The 15,289-nt window shown below is 45.3% G+C and overlaps 1 protein-coding gene across 1 annotated transcript; it reads left to right on the top strand.

Moving 5' to 3' along the window:
* The first annotated feature begins 6,522 nt into the window (after positions 1 to 6,522).
* Positions 6,523 to 7,362, top strand: LOC140456894 (uncharacterized). Its single transcript, XM_072550803.1, has one exon. It carries the CDS (start codon positions 6,574 to 6,576, stop codon positions 7,360 to 7,362), a length of 789 nt encoding a protein of 262 aa, XP_072406904.1. The 5' UTR covers positions 6,523 to 6,573.
* The last annotated feature ends 7,927 nt before the right edge of the window (positions 7,363 to 15,289 follow it).

The raw sequence follows: 15,289 nt of genomic DNA, 5'->3' as shown, positions 1-15,289 counted from the left end.
CCTCAAGTTCTAATATTCTCTAAAATCTTACAACACATTAAATTCAAAATGCACTCTTCTTTTTGCTAACATTCTGCATTAAAAACACAACAGCAAAGATATTATAATCCAATACTCTCGCCTGGCTAAAGCATGGCCACTGACCCAACTGTTCCATTTAAAACAGGCATTGTAGGAGTTCAAACAAATCAGGGCCTCAAGGCACTCCAACAATTTGTTTTAAGGTTGCAAGTATGCTTATTTTAAAAAGGACGTACTGTTGTACAATTTCAGTGTAAAAGCAAAACCTGCCCCATTACATAGTCCACAAAACACATTGAATTGAGGTCCTGATTCAAACAAGGCAGAACAGTTATTTAAAAGAATTTTCTAAACCACTATTTTAACAAACCAAAATATTTAAATATAAAACACTTGCAGCAGAGCACAATTTACATTGAAACCTACCCGCCCCCCCACCATCGACCCTTAGTTTCAGCATTTCTCGTTGTTTTGTTTTCATCCTCTCAATGAAATTACACTTATAAAAAGAGAAAGCCCTCACAGCAGACCATGTGGTGTGACAGTCCATGCCACTCCCTACCCCCAGAAGAAAGTCAGAACAGAGTCGAGTCCACAGCCCAGAAACTGAGATTCCCACAACAAAAACCCGAACCAAGCTTCCCTGGCAGTCAATGTACTTTACTGTCAGGATCCGAGCAGACTGGCTCCATGTTCTCCCCCTTTTTCCAGTGATGCCATGTTGTCCTAAAAGTACTTCTCAGGGAAGGTATGGCAGACAAAGGCAACAATTTTAAGAAGTACCAAATTCTAAACTTTTTCTTTACTCTGGAACCTCAAATCCCACCACTAGAGGACTCTAACCCCTTTTTAACTCTGGGACTCGAACCCAGATTTTAACCGTGGAACTATAACACTGATTCACCCCTGTGACTCTAACCCAGGTTCAACCCTGAGACTCTAACCCAGGTTTAACGGTGAGGACTCGAACCCAGATTCACCCCTTTTTATAACCCAGCTTCGTTGGTGTGCAGGTGTGTGAGATACCTCCCAGATTCCGTCACCACCAAGTCCCAGGAGACGAGGGGTTGTCTGAGTGGTAGGTTTAGAGAGAGGTCATGGTGAAGCTTACCTTGTGGGGCCCATCTGTCTCATGCAACCAAGACTCAGATGATCGCTTATTCAGTCCACCTGCAAGCTCCGTGTATGTTGGAACCCCTCTGCTGCCACCATCTATTAGCTTCTTTTACTCCTGAGGTTCTTGCACACTTGATGTAAGTGCAACACACCAACTTCTGTGATCAAGCAACCAAATCTATGAAACAGAATACAATACAGGCTTTCTCAATGAACCTTTAACATACACCTCGCAGACCTTACGGGGTTGTGGCAAAAGCTCCCCCTGAACAAAGGAAACAGTCTTTCTTTGATACAAAACTCTCAACATCACAGTTAGTACTGCCCACAAGACAACCCTCAGCCATCCCCTCATAGTCACATGTCCTTAAGGTGCAATGCAGTGACCACCCCATCTCCAGAAACCATGTTATGCAAATCAGCCCTTAACAGTCACATCTGTTACAAATAGTGTTTTTGTGGGAGTAGTCAAATTCCAACTGTAATGTTCTTATTGATTTCCGGATGAAAATGGCCATGTGAACCTCCCACATTCCACCTATAAGACAAAGACACACCACCTTACCCCCCCCCCCCCCCCACCCCACCCCACCAGGGCATTCAATTTCTTGCAGGTCAGCAGAGCAAATTAACTTTTTAATATCTCAATGTTTAAGGATTTGAAAGGGATATTATTGGGAAGAATAGTGGATCTATGTTTTTGCTGTTTGTTACGAGTTTTGAAACTTGTGTTCTTGTATTTAAAGACCATTGGCAGTGAACATGTTCGCTGGCTGACCACCATGGTAAGCAACTGAGAGAAAAAACTGAATTATGCTCGATTATGTCATGTTTCATTCTGGGATCTGACTTGTCCAGTATTGTTCTCAGCTGGGATCATAACAACATCAAGATCGGACAGAGTCACTCGAATCACCAGGACCCTGGTTGGATTCTCACTGAGAAACGGTGGGCGGCACGGTGCGGCATGGGCGGCACGGTGGCACAGTGGTTAGCACTGCTGCCTCACAGCGCCAGAGACCTGGGTTCAATTCCCACCTCTGGTGACTGACTGTGTGGAGTTTGTACATTCTCCTCGTGTCTGCGTGGGTTTCCTCCGGGTGCTCCAGTTTCCTCCCACACTCCAAAGATGTGCAGGTCAGGTGAATTGGCCATGCTAAATTGCCCGTAGTGTTAGGTAAGGGGTGATGTAGGGGTATGGGTGGGTTGCGCTTCGGCGGGTGCGGTGTGGACTTGTTGCGCCGAAGGGCCTGTTTCCACACTGTAAGTAATCTAATCTAATCTAAAAAAAACCAAAAAGGTTTGTCCATTCTGTTTTGGGGAAACAATTTTAGGTATTGGTGTGTCTGGAAAAGCACATGAAGAACTGTGTTCAGGTGTGGGTGCCCCAACTCGGAAAGGATGGACTCTCACATCTCTCCTTCCCTCCAATCCCTCCACTACCAACACCACCAAAACCCACTCCCAGGTCCATGCCAACTCTGCAGAGCACTCAGCATTTACCTCTTCTATCCCCAAAGCCCTACAAGTTTATTTCCCTTGAGTGTTGCTTTAAATAATGTTTTTAATCTCTGATCGTCTGTGCTGTCACCAGCCTCTAGCCAAGAAAATTCTTGTGATTACCACTCTCTGTTCAAACAAAAAAAGATTTCCATTCCATTTCCCTTGTATCACTTGCCGATAATCTTGACTGTGTCCCTTTATCTTTGTGCCATCACAAAATGGAAATAGGTTTCTCTTTGCCTAAGTTAGGGCTGGAACCAGAATTTTGAGTTTGTGAGCACTGAGACAGTAATGGGCGCAGTGGAGATCCACATGAGGATGAACATCTGTGAGGCCCCTTACAATCCCCGTCTTTGGAATAGTGGCCTAACTATCTGCCCTTCAGGATCTGATTGCTGTCCTGTAAACCCAGTGGAAAATGAAATCTCTGCACTGTCAACAACTCTCTCCTCTACTCATAGCTCTCCTTCTCCTTATAGAGTCATACAGCATGGAAACAGACCCACCCATGCTGACCAGGTTTCCCAAACTCAGCTAGGCCTGTGTTTGCTCCATCTCTCTCGAAACCTTTTCTATTCATGTATCTGTCCAAATGTCTTTTAAATGGAAGTGCATCTACCACGTCTCCTTCCTTTCCCTTGTTATTTTTGTGTTTTTGTTCTTTTCACGAAGTCCAAGGTCCCTGAGGGGCCAATTGGCCTCCTCCTGCTCCCAATTAAATTCTTAAATTTTCTGATGGAAAATTGAGTTGCCCTTCTCCATCTCCCAATGAGGTTCATTGGAAGGAGGACAGGATGGAGTGGTCAGAGTGACAGTGGAGCAGAGAATTCAATTGATAAGTGACTGGCCGTTCTTTCCATATATGCACCACCCTCTTATCCCTTTTCAATCTTTCCCCTCTCACCTTAAACCTATGCCCTCTAGTTTTGTACTTCCCTACCCAAGGGAAAAGCCCCTTGCTATTCACTCTACCTGTGCCTCTCATTTTAATATGCCCTATAAAGTCACCCCTCAATCTATTGTGCTTCAGGGAAAAAAGGCCCAGCCTATCCAGCCTCTCCCCTTAACTCCAACCCTCCAGTCCAGGCAACATCCTTGTAAATCTTCTGTAACCTTTTCAATTTAATAATATGATTCCTATAGCAAGGTGACCCCACCCTACCCAAATAAACAGCTCTCCTCCTCACCTCATCCCTATCTGAACTGTCCCTATCTGAGCCCCACAACTGAATTCTCACAGCTCTTGTCCTCCTCCACCCCATCCTAACTCTCACAGCTCTCCTTAAACCTTATCATTACCCTGACTCTCATAGCACTCCTCCCCCGAATCCCACCCAATCTTTCGCCCTACTCCAACCTCTTCCAGTTCTCTCCTTTCTGTCATACCCTCCCACTGCTCTCCTTCCTTTCCCTTGTTATTTTTGTGTTTTTGTTCTTTTCACGAAGTCCAAGGTCCCTGAGGGGCCAATTGGCCTCCTCCTGCTCCCAATGAAATGCTTAAATTTTCTGATGGAAAATTGAGTTGCCCTTCCCCATCTCCCAATGAGGTTCATTGGAAGGAGGACAGGACGGAGTGGTCAGAGTGACAGTGGAGCAGAGAATTCAATTGATAAGTGACTGGAAGCTCGGGGTCCAGCCCCCAAACAGAACGGGCAGATCCGTAATCTGTCTTTGGACCTACAAATCTCAAGCCGACCACATAGTGGGCAGTGCATCTTGAATAACCAAATAGCCAGGACAGCAATGAAATCACTGCTTCTGACCATCTCACAATGCCCTGGGCAAAACCTAAAGGATGATTCATTATTTGGAGAGTAAAGGTTACAAACAAATTAAACTAACTGTCAGAATATTAATTAGAAGTCAGTGAAGGGGCTTTTTAACATCACAAAGAGACAAAGTAGGAGTGGGGTGGCCGCTCGGCCCTTTCAGCCTCTTCTACCATTCAATCCAATTATACTGGTCATCCAGATTTCACTGCGATGGAGCTAATCTCCTTCCTCAGTGTTGTACTAATGTCCTCTACCTCACTGGCTTTTTATTTATGTCTTCCTTCTGCAAATTGCATACCCCTGGATATTCAGTTCCCATTTCCTGACCACGCTGCAGCTGTATTCTTAACTAAATAATTTCTGTTTATATTGACTTGTATCACTAGTTCATTCATTTATTGTGAACACTTCATGCATAAAGACACAAGTCTTTAAGGCTCATCTTTTTAACATTCTTTAACACCACTGGTAATAAGCCCCAAATGTCAGAGTGAACAAAATTCAGTCCTCAATGTGGTGAACAGAAAAATCCAACACTCTCAGTTGCTTGCAAACTTGCTGGTATCCCAGCAGCTTGGATGGGGTGGCTTATATCTGCTCTCAAGTGGAGAAGGTGAGAATTCTCTCCACAGTGGTGAACTCAGTGGTGGGAGTCTTGGAGGTGATAGTTTTCTCATATATAAGCTGAGAGGTTGTCTTTCTCAGTGTTGAGGATTGTAGAATTGAGAAATTCTGTCAATATTCACATTGAATTGCAGATCTTAAAGGCATTTTTCTTTGCTCCTCAGTACACGCTGCTTCTTTCTCTCCTCCTTGGTCTATGGGCCAAATACTTGATTTTTAAAATATTTCAAGTGCCCATCCATGTCTACTTTAAAGGTTGCCCTCCCAACGCAGTGCATTCCAATTCTCACCACCCTATGGGTGAAAACCAGTTGATTTCTCAAATCTACTTGAGGCCTCCTGCCCATCACCTTAAAATTATGTCCCCTTATTATTGACAATGCAGCTAAAGGGACAGCTCCTTTTTATCCAACCTGCCTATTGTCCTCATAATCATGTAGAATTGTATCAGGTGCCCCCTCAGCCTTCTTTCCTCCAAAGAAACGAAGATGCATGCCCAGCGTCTCTCCTTAGCTAATATGCGCCATTCCAGGCAACATCTTGGTGAATCTCCACTGCAACCTCTCCATTGTAATCACATCCTTCCCGGAGTGAGACAACCAGAACTGCAGACAATGCTCCAGTTGTGGCCAAATCAAAGGTTTGTTCAACTACCGGCTCTTATAACCGTTATGCTATGATTCAAACAGGGCAGTATCTCCTATGCCTTTACTATCTACTCCACTGACCTGTTCTGCCACACTCCAGGTCCTTTGGACAAGCACCCCAAGATACCTCTGTATCTCTGAGCATTTACTGAATACTCTATTCCCTTGTTACTTCTTCCCAAATGTATCACCTTTCAAGGTTAATTTGCATCTGCCACTGATGTGCCCTTCTAACCGACCCATCTATAGACTCCTGTAACCCAAGTCCTGCTTCCCACACTAATAACTATCAGCCAAACTTTGTGTCATCTACCAACTTGCTTCTCACGCTTTCCACATTCTCATCTGTTTCATTTATATATAAATATATATCCTGAAGAATAAGGGACCAAACCTTTTGGCACGGCACTGGACTGTGCCTCCAGTCACACAATCGGCCTCCTATTACCACCCTCTGATTCCTACCACTCAACTGACTTTGGATCCAACTTATTCTTATTACCCTAGACCCCATGTACTTTCACCTTCTTTATCAGTATCCCATGTGGGACCTTGTCAGAGGCTTTGTTGACATCTGCATAAAATACATCAGCTTCACTGCTCTCATCTGTACACCACAGAGTCGTGTGTGTTCTCAGTGTAGTTTCCAGGGATCCCCTCCAAGAGGATGTTAGTGAACCCACAAATGTCCAGATTCATTCTGCTCCATTTCACAAACTCCCTTTGTGTTTTTTCTGGTTCTCTATCAGTTGCTTTGTCTTGTTTTAAATTAACTTTACAAGGTTTTGGAAATGGTGGATTTGCAGGCGGGAAGTTCAAATGATACATAGTGTCAAGACCTGATAGAGGCACCATATCCTTCAGGAGCAGAATATCATGGGCCTTTGAACATGGAAGGACAAAGCACTGTACACAACGGCGAGAAACCATTCACATGTTCTGTGTGTGCACGAGGGTTCAGCCAGTCATCTGGCTTGTCGAAACATAAATGCAGCCATACTGGGGAGAAACCGTGGAAATGCGGTGACTGCGGGAAAGGATTCATTTCCCCATCGAAACTGGAAACTCATCGGCGCAGACACACCGGCGAGAGGCCATTCACCTGCTCCATTTGTGGGAGGGGATTCACGCAGTCAGCGAACTTACTGACCCACCGGCAAGTTCACACTGGGGAGAGGCCATTCACTTGTTCCGAGTGTGGGAAGGGATTCGCTGATTCATCCAGCTTCCTGAGGCATCGGCAGGTTCACAGTGGGGAGAGGCCATTCAACTGTTCAGAGTGTGGCAAGAGATTCATTCAGTCATCCGACCTGCTGAGACACCAGCGAGTTCACACTGGGGAGAGACCTTTCAAATGCCCAGACTGCACAAAGTGCTTTAAAAGTTCCAGGGAACTGACATGTCATCTACGTGTTCACACTGAGGAGAGACCTTTTAAATGTCCCGACTGTGAGAAGTGCTTTAAAGGCTCCAGGGAACTGATGCTCCATCAACGCATTCATACCGATGAGAGACCATTCAGGTGCTCTCACTGTGGGACTGGGTTCAAGCGGTCATCGCACCTCACTGAACATCAGCGAGTTCATACTGGAGAGAGGCCATTCACCTGCCTTGCACGTGGGAAGGGATTCACTCAGTCATCCAACCTGCTGACACACCAGCGAGTTCACAGGTGCTGACAGTGATCGAATGTTTCTGTTTGTCACATCCAGGTCTGAAACATCTTCATTTGAGTGTCTTTTTTTCAAAAAAACAACTTCAGCACAGTGATAGATTTTAATATTCTGGATAAGACTAAATCAATCACCTTGGTGTTAAATCCAGTGTGGAAACTTCTGAATATCTCTAGCACACAAGTTAGTTGCATTTGAAGGCTCTCTCGCTGTCGTCTGCTCCATCTTCACACCTAACACCAAGTGGGAGGAGTTCATGGAGCTTCCTTATCACTGAGACTAAGACATCTGATTACCCGCCACTCCTGCTTCCCTCCATTCCCCCAGCTCACTGGGCTAAGCTGTCTCCTTATCTAAATCATAGAATTAAATCTTCCTCCACTTGTGCCTGCTCAATGTGTTCGTGAGACCCACCCCCTACTCCATTCACCTTATTCCAACTAAATGGGGAGGGGGTGGTGGGTGGTCTCAGTAATTTTCCAGTCACAATGATGATTTCAATCTTTACCCACAGACATTCCTTTCTCCATCCTCATCAGAATTTGGCTTTGATTCGATGAGATCTCAGTGGGATTATTGATTTGTGTATCCTGTTTGCAAATCCTTTCCCAATCCCCTGTAGAAAGGGGTTAACAAGATTCATCACTGTCAGTACAGGATGGAAATTCAGAAAGGACTATTCTTGTTTTTAAGGTGCATCCTTTTTCCTTTTATTCTCTGAAATTTATAAATCCCTGACCCACACACAGCCCCTCTCTCTCTCTCCTTGTTACAGATTCAGTGCCTTCTCTTGCATATTCATTTCTCCTCTCAAGATGCTCTCTTTTCCTCTCATTATTTTTTAAAATTCATTATTTATTTGTGGGACTCGGGCGTCACTGGCTGGCCAGCATTGATAGCCCATCGCTATTTGCCCTTGAGAAGGTGGTGCTGAGTTACCTTCTTGAATCGCTGCAGTCCACTTGCTGTGGGTCGACCCACAATGCCGGTAGGGAGGGAATTCCAGGATTTCGATCCAAAGACAGTGAAGGAACCGAAGTATATTTCCAAGTCAGGGTGGCGAATGGCTTGGAGGGGAACTTGCAGGTGGTGGTGTTCCCAAGTACCTGCTGCCCTTGTCCTTCTAGGTGGAAGTGGTCGTGGGTTTGGAAGGTGTTGTCTAAGGATCTTTGGTGAATTTCTGAATTTAATGTACAATCCCACTCCTTTGCTGTAATTCATCAAATAATGCAGTTCACTGTAACACATCGCCTTTAATACTCTTTTGCAGTAATTTTTAATGTTTGGAAAGAACCAAGTTTCTCTGATTGTGGAGAATAGCAAGTCCAGTGGCCAGTTCAGAGCTCTCTTTCTAAGTCTGTTCGAACAAGCTGTCTCTCTGGGTTACATTCATACGGGCTCACTTGCTCAGTGAGTGATCAGAACTGACTGAACTATAAAAATAACAGGTGAGCAAAGGCACACCTATAAAAATAATTTATAATTACGCCGAGTTTCTAACACTGTATAATATCCCAAGGAGTTTGACAGGCTCATAAGGACATAGTCGTTCAGGTGAAGGAAAGCTGGACATGAGAGGTTATAAGGATCTTTCAAAGGGTGGAAAGTGAAGTTGAAAGGTTTCGAGAGAAAACTTAGGGACCAGAAAGCTCAAGGCATAGCCACCAATAGTGGATTATTTCAAATCGGGAATAAAGGGTCATGGTGCTGTTTATAGGTGGGCCTGATAGCTCATTCTCAAGGCTCACATCTGAACACTGGGACATAGTTTGACCATCTCTGCTCTCAGAAAACAATATTGTTTTGTAATATCGTCTCATATTTTAGTGAGAGGCCGTTTGAGTCCTCCAGTCTAGGTGATGGGAGTCGTCTTTAGCAAAGTTAATATCCACCGAATTTCAGAGTTTGAAGAGAGCTGTGCCTTTGCTCTCCTGTTGTTTGTGAGTTATGACAGTACATTAAACATTTTGTAATGTCCAAGGGATTTCAGAAGCTGCTGCAAGACTAGCAATTGGCTTATCATCACCATCTCTTTGCCACATTTAATTCCAGATCAATCTCACCAACCACAAATTTCCCCTGCAAAATGCAGATATCATTACAACACAATAGCTTGTTCAGCCAATGACAGTTGTTGCTGGGAATTGTCCCACAAAGTGCCTATGTGCAATGTTGTATTTAAAAAACCCACCATAAACCAAACCACTGGAGCTCCCATGAATCTTGCAAGACAACTTCTGGCAGTTGATACCTCCCTCAGAACAATGGATGCCGGCAAAATTCTAAACACGTTCAGAATCACGTCTCTTTCTGCTTCTGTCCTTGTCTGACCTCCAGCTTTCTTTGGCGTCCAGCTCCCAGGTCAATGAGCCGCTTGATGCAAACACATGCAGATCATTGATCCAATCTTGGGAAGCAGGAGCAGAAAATACAAAAAAAACCCAAGAAATTGATAAGCGATGGGTTTTGCAGGTGCTGGGTAAATAGGTATCAGGATTTTCCTGATTTACCCAGCTACTCGTCCCAACCAGGCAGATTAGTGGCAGATAGAATTCAACTCTGTAAAGTCTGAGGTGAATACGTTCTTGAAGATGTGTGAGTACTAAGTACATGATAGAACACTGTGAATCTCAGTGAGACAGAGAAGCTGTATCCACAGATCCTTGAAGGTGGTAGGGCATATTAATAGGAGCCCTAAGAAGCCCTTCTTCAGGAATGATGCCCGAAACGTTGATTCTCCTGCTCCTTGGATGCTGCCTGACCTGCTGCGCTTTTCCAGCAACACATTTTTCAGCTCTGATCTCCAGCATTTGCAGTCCTCACTTTCTCCCACTTAGACTATCAGAGCAGTGAGGTTATTTTGGAGCAAAGAAACTTTAGTTAGTCCACAGCTGGAGCAGTGTCTGCAGTTCCAGTGACCTCCGGATTGTAAAGACGGGGTTGCTCTGGAATGGGTGTCGAGGAAGTTCACCAGGATGCTGCCAGGTACACAGCAGTTTCAGTATGAAAAGAGGCAAGATAGGTTTGGGTCATTTTCTTTCAAACAGAGAAGGTGGAGTGGGGAAATGGTTGAGGTGCAGAAGGTTATGAGGGGCCCAGACAGGGGCGATTGACCGAGAGGAAATAGGAATAGGCAATGTGACACTTTCAGCCTGCTCCACCATTCAATATGATCTTGGTTGATCATCCAACTTGGATGCTGCCTGAACTGCTGTGCTCTTCCAGCACCACTAATCCAGAATCTGGTTTCCAGCATCTGCAGTCATTGTTTTTACCTCGTTGGTCCAACCCAGTCGCCTGTCCCCCCCTCTTTCCCATATACTGACATCTCTTTCATAATAAGGACAATATCTGTCTCCTTCTTGAAAGCATTCAGTGCTTTGATTCAGTGCTAAATGCGGCAGAGAATCCCACAGGTCCACTACTCTCTGGGTGCAGAAATTTCTCCTCATCCCAGTCTTAACTGTTATCCTTTAACTATAACCCACATATACCCCACAAAAACATTTTTGCAACTGTTTTAGTGTAATGCAACAACTCAAGGTGCCTTTTAGACCAAGATGTGACAGTGAGCAATGTTTTAGATTAGAGAGAAAGAGAGGAATGCTGGGAGGGAATTCCATCGCTCGGGACCTCAGCAACAGAAAACATGGTCATCAGTGGAGGCGAAATTTGATTGGGAATCCACAAGATACCGCAATGTGAGCAGTGCCGAGTTATCAGATGTCAATGGGATTGAGGACCTTACAGAGACGGTGGGGGGGCGGGTAGGCCATGGAGGAATTGTAAGTAAATGGGCAAATTTTACAATAAAGATATTACTTGAGTGGGTGAGAATGTAGGTCGGTGAGGACAGAGGTGATCAGGAACGCAACTTCCTGGGTGTTAAGGCCTGTCCGCAGTCTTGACTGACCTCATGTTTATACAGACTAGAGCATCCACTGATATCCCAGCACTGACTTTCTGGTGATTCCACAATATCCTGTACTTCCAGCTTCAACTACTTTCTGTGGCCGTGAATTGCTCTGTCTAGATGAAGACATTTCTCATCACAGTGAGTGGATTTTGAGTGAAGCCTGCCTCTATTCGATTTGAAGAAAACAACTGCAGATCAATGTTGATCCTTTCGAAGGTGCTATTCCCAGAATTATACTTAGTTTCCCAAGTAAACAACCCAGGGCTTTGTACAGCTGGAGAAAGCTGTTCCCTTTTCTGCAACAGCCCCTGCACTACACCAGTCCCTGTTTGCTGCAACTGAGCTCAGTACCTTTCCCCACTCCTCTCTCTCTCTCTCTCTCTCTCTCTGTTTCTTTCTCTGTCTCTGATTGGAGCAATGGCCTGAACAATGGAGTGCCTGCAGTGGATTGGGGCTCTCAGCCACTGGAACATGGCAGAGAGTTGCTGAGTTTGATCAGGACTGTGATGGGAGGCTGATGGTTCATCAGCTACTAAAAAAGTCCATCTTCATATGCAACAAGTTCTGGACAATACCCAGGCATGGCCTGGCAAGAGGCAAGTCGCATTCACACCACACTAATGCCAGGCAACGACCATCTGGAGTAAGAGAAAATATAACCACCGTCCCCTTAACATTCAATGGTGTTCCCTTCACTGAATCACCCCACAATTAACATCCTTGGGGTTACCATAGACCAGAAACTCAACTCAACTGATCACATAAACACTGTGGCTGCATGGGAAGTCAGAAACTAGGGATCCTGCAGCAAATAACTCACCTCCTGACTCCCCAAAGCCTGTCCACAAACCAGGAGTGGAATGAAATGCCCCCCGTTTGCCTGGATGGGTGCAGCTCCAACAACACTCAAGAAGCTTGACACCATCCAGGACAAAGCAACCTACAGTCACTGACACCACGTCCTCCAGCATCCTCTCTCCCCCATCCATGCTCAGCAGCAGCAGTGTGTACAATGTACAAGATGCACTGCAGAAATTCACCACCGATCCGTTGACAGCACCTTCCGAACTCATGGCCCCTTCCATCTAAAAGGACAAGGGCAGCAGATACATTGGAACACCACCTCCTGCAAGGTCTCCTCCAAGCCACCCACCATCATGACATCACTGTCACTGGGGCAAAACCATGGAATTCCATCCTTCAGGGCATTTTGGGGTCAACCCACAGTTTTTGGACCCCAGCGGTTCATGAAACCAGCTCCTTACCACCTTCTCAAGGGCAACTAGGGATGAGCAATAAAAATACTGGCCAGCTTACGATGTCCAGGCCTCACAAGTGAAAATAACCCCCTTGGAGATGAGTGTGGGGAGTATAAATTGATGGGTGATAAATATTAGTCTCAGAGGCATACAGCCGACTGACTTCAAGGTTACAGCGAGAAGGCAAACTGGAATGCCTCTCCACAAGCTACTGACTTTCAGTGGTCAGAGTGAGGTATTCAGTGTGAGGTCTACTCCAGGACACTGTAACTCTCCACCTCTGCATTCCTCTGGTCATGGCACCTACTCTAGTTGAATCTTTCTCCTGCTGCTCTGCTTCCTTCAATCCATGAAACCTGTTCAGCTCATTCAATATGATCTGAGCTGATTATCCAAATCAATAGTCTGGACCTGCTTTCTCCCCGTACCTATAGATAGCTTTACCCATATCATGTTTATCACAGTCCTTCTTGAAAACTTTCAAGTCTTGGCCTCAACCACTTTCTGTGGCTGCAGAATTGCTCTCTCAGTGAAGAAATTTCTCCTCATCATGTTTAGTGGCTGTTGAGTGAGACCTGTCTCTCTTTCATTGACAGAAAGCAAAGAATCGCAGATGGTGGAAATCGGAAAAAAAGACAGAAATTGCAGGAGAAACCCAGTGGGGAGAAAGCAGAGTTCTGAAGCATGGTAAACTCTGGACCAGTAATCTGGTTTGTCTCCACAGAGGCTGCCAGGCTTGCTGAGTTTCTCCAGCAATCTCTGTTTCTGTTATTATTTCATCGGATGTGAACGTGACACATGTTTGCAGCTCTGGCTTCATTAATTCTAACCTGGAATTAAAAATTACTGCAGTGAATCAAGGAATTAGAATAGCAAGTTCCTGGGGACCAATAGCACTGAGTCCACATTGAAGTGGATCCATTACTCACTGTGTATTCCCAGCATTTTCTGCAGGTATGTTACAACAAGGTCTGTGTGGTCAGTTCCCACACTAACGCTGCTCCCTTCATCCTCCAATTCTCCAATCAATTTAGAATGAGCACATTTAATGCTCCAGATTCTCTGAAGCCAGATATAATCCCAAGCAGAGATTGGATTTGCACACAGGGACCCTGCTTAAGGAGGTCCCTGGAAAACTGAAGATTCCTCTGTGTCGTTCCTCTACACCTACAACCCTGCAAAAGTCTCCACTTAAATTTGAGATTGGGAGGGTGCTGATGAAATTAGGCACTAACTCAGGAAAAGCTAGACTGGTCAATGTGCCTAGGTATGGAAGTGATGAATTTTTAGGGTATGGCTGGGTCGGTGGGAAGTATCATCACACATCTCCAATGACATGTCCACCAGAGACTTGCTCCCTCGGACCCTGACATACTGTTACCTGGGACTCAAGTTCCATTTCTCTCCCCCTTCCCCTGCCGTTGGCCTGAATCCCTTTCAGCCCCTTCACAACCAAAGATTCCCTTTCCCACTAGGATCTGCACCAACCTTCTTCTGCCAGTGGACCCAAACCCACTGCACCCCTTACCCACCTGACTCCACTTCACCACCCGGGGTACCGTTACCCTTATGCAAACCTGCTTGGACAGTCTCACCCTCACCACCCAGGACACAGTCCTCCCTTCCCATATCATTGGACCCGACCATGTCGCCCGGTCCTTCACCCATACCCACTCTTCCTGACTCCATAGGACACAATTTTTTCCCAACCACTTAGACATAACCTAAAAATCTCATCACTTACAAACCCCTCTTTCCAGCTTAATTGCTGACATGCTATCCACATGGCACCCTAGCCCCTTCCCATTTCGCAACCTATCCACCTGGAACCCTGTTCACCTGGTATTCTACCCTCCCAGGACCCGAACATCACATTTACCACACGTCCTTATCGGTTAACTGCAGTTATCAGAGTAGCTCTCTGAGCATTTCAATCCCAGTCCAGGGGAACTGACCTCGATGAAACAAGGGCCCGGTATGCCTACTCCTGACAATTCCCTCGTAGCTTTGTGATTATGGATCGGTGCTTTTACAGGCACTGCCTCAGTTCAGTTCCCAGTCAGGGAATCAAGATTTCTTTCCGTGAGAATGGACACGAATCCCAGACAATGAACACAGTACAGAGAGCATCTTTGCCAGAATCAATGAAATTTCACATCAGAGATGGGAAGCATCACACAGGGCAGGGGAGAAATTTGAAGGGAGGGAGGGAGGAACCATCGGGCAACAAAAGTCCTGCTGGACTCAAAGCATTAAGATTGCAAAGCGATGTACACGAATGGTTCTGGGTCTGAGAAGCTGCATCTGTCAGAATGGATTGAAGGAGCTCTGAATGGAGTCTGCTGTCAAAAATGCAGAACTCTCTCCTTTCATCATAAAAGACAAGGCCATGGGGGAACGTAAATGAAATTGCACCTTTTCAGGACATTTGGCCCTTTGTGTTTCAAATTGATAGGAATGAGGAATTGAGTTTCACGACAAACAGAATGACAGAAACAGTTACCTTATTCTTTTAAAATCTCTTCCTTTCCTTTAAACAGGGATCGGAAAATGGGGGAGAACTAATCCAAAGTGGCTCAAATCGAAAACACTGCAGCTGCTGAAAATCTGACATTCAACCACAAAGAAATGGAAGCTTCAGCCACTTCAGCAGTTCCTGTGGAGATGGACTTTAACCATAACTGGGAGACTTTAAATATTTATTCATTTACGATTTGCAGGAGAAGGGAAAAGAAGGCATAAGGAATCAAAAAGGGAC

Source organism: Chiloscyllium punctatum, chromosome 31, assembly GCF_047496795.1.
Source record: "Chiloscyllium punctatum isolate Juve2018m chromosome 31, sChiPun1.3, whole genome shotgun sequence".
Taxonomy (NCBI): domain Eukaryota; kingdom Metazoa; phylum Chordata; class Chondrichthyes; order Orectolobiformes; family Hemiscylliidae; genus Chiloscyllium; species Chiloscyllium punctatum.
The sequence above is the reverse complement of the archived record's forward strand: the minus strand, read 5'-3'. Positions and strand labels throughout refer to the sequence as shown.